The sequence below is a fragment of the Nicotiana tabacum genome, chromosome 5 (genome assembly GCF_000715075.1).
Source record: "Nicotiana tabacum cultivar K326 chromosome 5, ASM71507v2, whole genome shotgun sequence".
NCBI lineage: Eukaryota > Viridiplantae > Streptophyta > Magnoliopsida > Solanales > Solanaceae > Nicotiana > Nicotiana tabacum.
The window spans coordinates 154,983,150-154,989,324 of record NC_134084.1 but is presented as its reverse complement, the minus strand read 5'-3'; the positions used below and the strand labels follow the sequence as shown (position 1 = coordinate 154,989,324).

Below are 6,175 nucleotides of genomic sequence, written 5' to 3'. Positions count from 1 at the left end.
GATCACGCCCAACTATGCCTTATAAAAAGGACCCTGCGGACGTTGCAAATATAACCTGAGTATTCTGCCCAGAGTCGAATCCACAGAGAGTTAACATATCAATCACTATCTTTAGACCCACTAAACTCTTGAGAACCAATTTCCCCAAAAGTTTGAATCACAGTTGATGGTGTCTTTAATAACTAAAATTGCAAGTAAATAAACAGCTATAAACTAAGGATGCTAAGGTTGTAAACAATAATGAGAAAACGCTAAGGTAATGACTTCCCCTATTGATGGAATCCCTTATGTTTATGCTTCATACAAATCGACCAACACCTCTCTATCAATCATGAACGCTCATCTTACCGTAAATCTCTCCCGAGTAATCACAGTAATATACTCAATGCACTCTCCCGAGATACACTAGCTAGCTCTAATTAACACGGTTCACTTTAGATTGCACTCAAGGCTTCGTTATCCCTAATCCCGCCTTTAAACCCGCAGTTATAGATCCCTCTTATACTTTGGGAGTGGTGTTGTTCAACAATAACCTAAATATGCACTCTCTCCCGAGTTATGCACACTAAATAGACACAACTAATTGAGGATCCTGTCAATTAACTACAACATGCACAAAGTTGAACAAATAAAGATTGAGACTAGCAATTTGTATTCACATAAACAAGAAGTTCATCCCCCAATAGGTTCCATCAAAACCTTAGACAAAGGATTTAGCTACTCATAACTATGGGTAAACAAATTAAAACAATATTCATCATAAAACTTGCAAGAAAAATCAAAGAAAAGAAGAAAGATGTTTTGGGTGATCTCTCCCAATTGTTTTTCCTTGCCAAAATACTCTTCAAATCAATACATGCCTCTCTTGGGCGAAGTCTAGTGTTTAAAATAGGGTTTTGGACTAAAAATCCCGTGTTTTGCACTTTAGTCCCTGAAGTTCTCCGCCTCCGCCGCGGTTCTGCCGCGGTCGCGATCAAACCGCGACCAAACATGCTCTCTGATTCTCACTTTGTCTGCAGCCATCTTCTACCGCGGTTCTGCCGCGGTCGCGGTGGAACCGCGACAGTCCTCTTTTAGTTCTGACTTGAGCTGTTTCACATGGTTTACTTGACGGAATTTTACGATCGGCCTCTTTTTCTCCATATTTGATCCCAAAAGTACTCCATAGCCTTCTCTGGTCATATATAACGTGCAAAGCATGAAAAACACTAATAAGAGCATTTTGTTATCACTTTTATCATCCAAACTATACAAGAAGATGGTTATTTAGGGCCTAATTATAGTTAAATTCACATATTATCAACACCCCACACTTAAACCTTTGCTCGTTCTCGAGAAAGTTAAACCACACTTCTAGGCCTAATCGTTCGATGCATTACCCAATTTTTTTATGCCACACCCGCCATTATGAAGGAACAACCTAAGCAGTGCAACAGTCACGCCTCAGATGAAGACTCTAACACCATGACGCACTCATGCTCACTCTAGTTACTCTAACAGAGATGAAAACTCACTTTTTCTTCCTGAGTCACATGCCCTCACATCATAATTCTGAGAGAAGTTCCACACACATAAAATTCAAGCAACAAGGAACCAAATATAGGAAGAATTCACTCACTCTCAATAAAGAACATTCACATGCCACACAGACACACCATAAGCTTGCCCCTAGTGTAGTACTCTACTAATCGAGCTATTCAGTCCAAGATCAAGATGTCTTTATTTGGTTGTAATGTAGGCTAAGGGACGGGTAGGATATATTTGGATATAGTGACTAACCTCCCTAAGCATTTTTAATACACACTTCCTTTTATTTCAATTTCCATGCTCAGCCCACTCGTTCTTCCACATTTTAGTTCATAGGTGACCCCCACTTTTCTTTAGGTGCAACTGCTTTTTTTCCCTTTACAAATTCATTGCACCATTCAAGTATTTCTTTCCTGATTCCCGTTTTTCCTACTTCCTTACCACCCCACATTTTGACTTTTGTATGTTCTTTAGTAATTCAAGTGCTTCTAGGAGGTACAGGTTCAAACAGTCAAACTATTCAAACACAGGGATATAGGTCATTATAAGGTTATTAAAGAACAGGCTTTAGGCTCAAAGGGGTTAACTATGACAATATATATAGGTGGATTCACAAATATACAGGCTACTCAAAGAAATACCTCAATCATCTCTAAAACCAAACAACTTCTATTTCGCTTTGCAAACACACAGGGCAAGTTCTAGGTATCACATGCAAGCACAGAATACAAGTAATAGCTCACACATACTTGGCATGTAATTCATTCCGAATCAGTTTATCAACACACTTATACGAGCGTTCAAGCAAGACAGGATGTGCAAAATTAAGGCATAGATTTACGAGTCTACAAGCGAGCCTAGGCGTCGCACCCTCATGTTCGTTTTTGTTATTCTCAGGTGTGTACATCAAGGGTTGCATTCTAGCCTTCACCCATTTTGGTCCTAAAACTACAAACGAAAAATCTACCTAACGCGGTTCAAGGAAAGCCCTTGGAAAAGAACCGTGGTCAAAAGAAAAACCAAGGAAAAATTACTACACTACCTAAAAAAGAAAAAAAATAAAATAAAGAAACTACATGGACTACTTCCCTCAAGAGTACTGTCCAAGTGGTCCGTCCTCGGGAAGAGTCCTCTACATTTTTTTTTAAATCCGACTTTGACCCTCAAGAGACCCGTCGACAAGTGTCTGTCGTTGGGCCAAGTCAGTTACTTCTAATGTGAGTACAGTCAATTATACACAACAACACCAATCAAATACTACAACATACACCATGTCTATATACACTACAATACATTACCCGAGCAAGTCTCCCACCCCACACTTAAAAATTATGGCAACTATGGAACCTTGAGGCATCATATCAAAAATAGGTTGTTGGGACGTGCCTGCCGAACTCTTTTGCTTCTTACGAGCCATATGACCTGCAAAGAATACAAGAGAACCATCAAATATATCCTACATGTGCCAGCTGGATGGTTACTCAGACTTCACCACCCGATGGCACCAAATAATATCCCCCATTTATTCCATTCATACATTATGCCAAACCCCCAACTAGTGAAGTGTTCCAGGTTACAACCTCCACAATGGCCCCACAAATTTCTTACAAATTCTGGCATACAACACCCCACACTTACTCTCTCAAGTGATTCAAGTTAAATATAACACCACCATTCACCAAATACAACACCACCACAACCTAGGATAGGCACAAAATACCTCAAAATAGCACCACAAGCCCCAAATTTTCGGCCAAAAAGGGCCCTCCACCAAACTACACTGCAAAAGTTACTTCTAGGCCTCCAAATCATCTAAACAACCCCCACAATCGAAGTATAAGAAAGACCCAACCATTTTAGCACCAAACAAATTCACAAGAAACAAATACAACAATAAAAATAGAGAAGAAGCAAAAATTAAAAGAAAATCTACATTATTCCTACCTAGGGTTTAACTAAACTAGTTTAGACTAAATTACACTAATTAGAAGAAGAAATAGAATCAAAAAGAAGAGAACACTTACTTGATGAAGGTTGGAAAGGGTGGGTAGTGGTGAAAGGAGGTGTGGAGAAGATGACAATGGCGGTTTTTGGGAGTGAGGGAGGGATTTGAGAGAGAAAGAGAGAGAGGATTTGGGTTTTATTTTGGGGGGGGGGGGCGTTCTGTTTCTGAATAGGGAGGGGGAATAATTGTGTTGGGGTGGGTGCAGGGTTAGGTGAATTAGAAAGGGGGGTGTGAATTAAAACATTTCTGCATACCTGGGCCCGACGGGGTCTGCTGCGGTTCTGCCACGGTCGCGGTCGCGGTTGAACCACGGTAGACGAAGTTTAGAGAGGGGTTCCCACCGCGTTTCTACCACGGTCGAGGTGGAAATGCGGTGAACGAAGTTCAGAGGGGGTCTCTGATCGCGGTTTGACCGCGGTCTGGGCAGTTGTCTATTTTTTTTTCATATAATGTGTTACACTTACAACAATTTCGTGGGTTGCCTCCCACGCAGCGCCTGATTTAACGTCGCGGCACGACGCAGGATGAGCGCATTTAAGGCTCGCTCGACCTTTGTGGTTCAGTCAGGTGCATCTCAGACACTTCCTTTTTCTCGCTCATGCCCACATATGGCTTCAATATTTGACTATTGACTCTGAATGTACGAGAGTCATTCTCTGTGGCAATCTCAACAACTCCTGAAGGGAAAACTTCAACTACTCGAAATGGTCCAGACCATCGTGACTTAAGTTTACCTGGGAACAGACGTAGTCTTGAGTTGTATAGCAATACCATGTCCCCGAGTTTGAAATTTCTCTCAACAATGTTCTGGTCGTGCAGCCTCTTCATTCTCTCCTTGTACAATTTTTTGCTCTCAAAAGCAAGATATCTGAACTCCTCGAGCTCATACAATTCAGTGACTCTTGACGTGCCCGCAACTTCCATGTCTAAGTTCAGCTGTTTCAATGCCCACCACGCTTTATGTTCAAGTTCCACTGGCAGGTGGCAGGCCTTCCCAAACACCAACTTGTATGGTGACATACCAATTGGAGTTTTGAAGGCAGTTCTGTAAGCCTAGAGTGCATCATCTAGCTTCCTCGCCCAATCAGTTCTTATGGCATTCACAGTTTTGGTTAACACACTCTTGATTTCTCTGTTGGACACTTCAACCTGTCCACTTGTTTGCAGGTGGTAAGGAGTAGCCACCTTGTGGCGCACATCGTACTTAGCAAGCAACTTTTCAAAGGCCCTGTTGCAGAAATGAGTGCCTTCATCACTGATAATTGCTCGTGGTGTCCCAAAGCGGGTGAATATGTTCTTCTTTAGAAATCCCACCACCACTTTTGCATCATTGGTGGGTAACGCCGCAACTTCCACCCATTTGGACACATAGTCTACAACAACAATAATGTACTTATTGCCATAGGAGCTGACGAAGGGACCCATGAAGTCAATCCCCCAGACGTCAAACACTTCCACCTCTTGAATTGGGTTTATGGGCATCTCGTGGCGTCAGGAAATGTTCCCGGTCCGCTGACATTCATTGCAGCCCTTCACCCATAGGTGCGAATCTTTAAACACTATCGTCCAGAAGAATCCAGCCTCTAGCACCTTTGCCGCTGTCCTAACCCCTCCAAAGTGTCCACCATACACCGATGCATGACAAGCCTGCAAAACAGAAAATTTCTCTATCTCGGGGATGCATCTCCGGATCATATTATCAAGGCATATTCTAAACAGATAAAGTTCATCCCAGTAATACTGGCGGCTTTCACGAAAAAATCATTTTCTTTGGACCGATGAAAGGTCGTGAGGAACTATACTAGTGGCCAGGTAATTAGCAAAGTCTGCATACCATGGCGCTTCATGATGAGTGGTGGCGAGCAGCTGCTCGTCTGGAAAAGTTTCCAGTATTTCCTGAACCTCAACTACATTTTTAGCTCCCTCAAGTCGTGATAGATAATCAGCAACTTGATTCTCAGTGCCCTTACGGTCACGAATCTCAGAATAAAACTCTTGCAATAGCAACACCCAACGAATCAGGCGTGGCTTAGATTCTTTCTTTTCTATTAAGTACTTGAGAGCTGCATGGTCAGTATATACAATTACCTTGGACCCTATCAGGTAGGATCAGAACTTGTCAAACGCGAACACTACAGCCAACATCTCCTTTTCAGTCACATTGTAGTTCAACTGGGCTCCACTCAGTGTTCTACTAGCATAGTAGATTGGGTGCATCAGTTTGTCTTTCCACTGGCCCAGCACTGCTCCCACTGCATAGTCACTAGCATCATACATTAGTTTGAATGGTTGCTCCCAGTTGGGGGCAACAATGATGGGTGTTGTGACCAGTCTCTTTTTCAACTCCTCAAATGCTACCCTGCAATTATCAGAAAAAAACGGGTGATCTTTTTCTAACAACTTATAGAGAGGGTTGGTGATTTTGGAGAAGTCTTTTATGAACCTCCGGTAAAAACCGGCATGTCCAAGGAAGCTTCTGATGGCTTTGACTGAAGTTGGTGGAGGCAGCTTTGCTATTAAATCAACTTTCGCGCGAACCACCTCTATTCTATTGCTTGACACCCGGTGCCCCAAGACTATGCCTTCTTGTACCATGAAATGACACTTCTCCCAGTTTAGAACCAAGTTAGTCTCGATGCACCG

The 6,175-nt window shown here is 42.4% G+C and overlaps 1 protein-coding gene across 1 annotated transcript; it reads right to left on the bottom strand.

Annotated features, from left to right (window-relative positions):
- Positions 1-4,066: 4,066 nt before the first annotated feature.
- Positions 4,067-4,456, bottom strand: LOC142181043 (uncharacterized). Its single transcript, XM_075253159.1, has one exon. It carries the CDS (start codon positions 4,454-4,456, stop codon positions 4,067-4,069), a length of 390 nt encoding a protein of 129 aa, XP_075109260.1.
- Positions 4,457-6,175: the final 1,719 nt, after the last annotated feature.

Bases quoted from the DNA above. Each gene is read 5' to 3' on its own strand.
- LOC142181043 (XM_075253159.1), bottom strand. From the start codon at position 4,456: ATGGAAGTTGCGGGCACGTCAAGAGTCACTGAATTGTATGAGCTCGAG.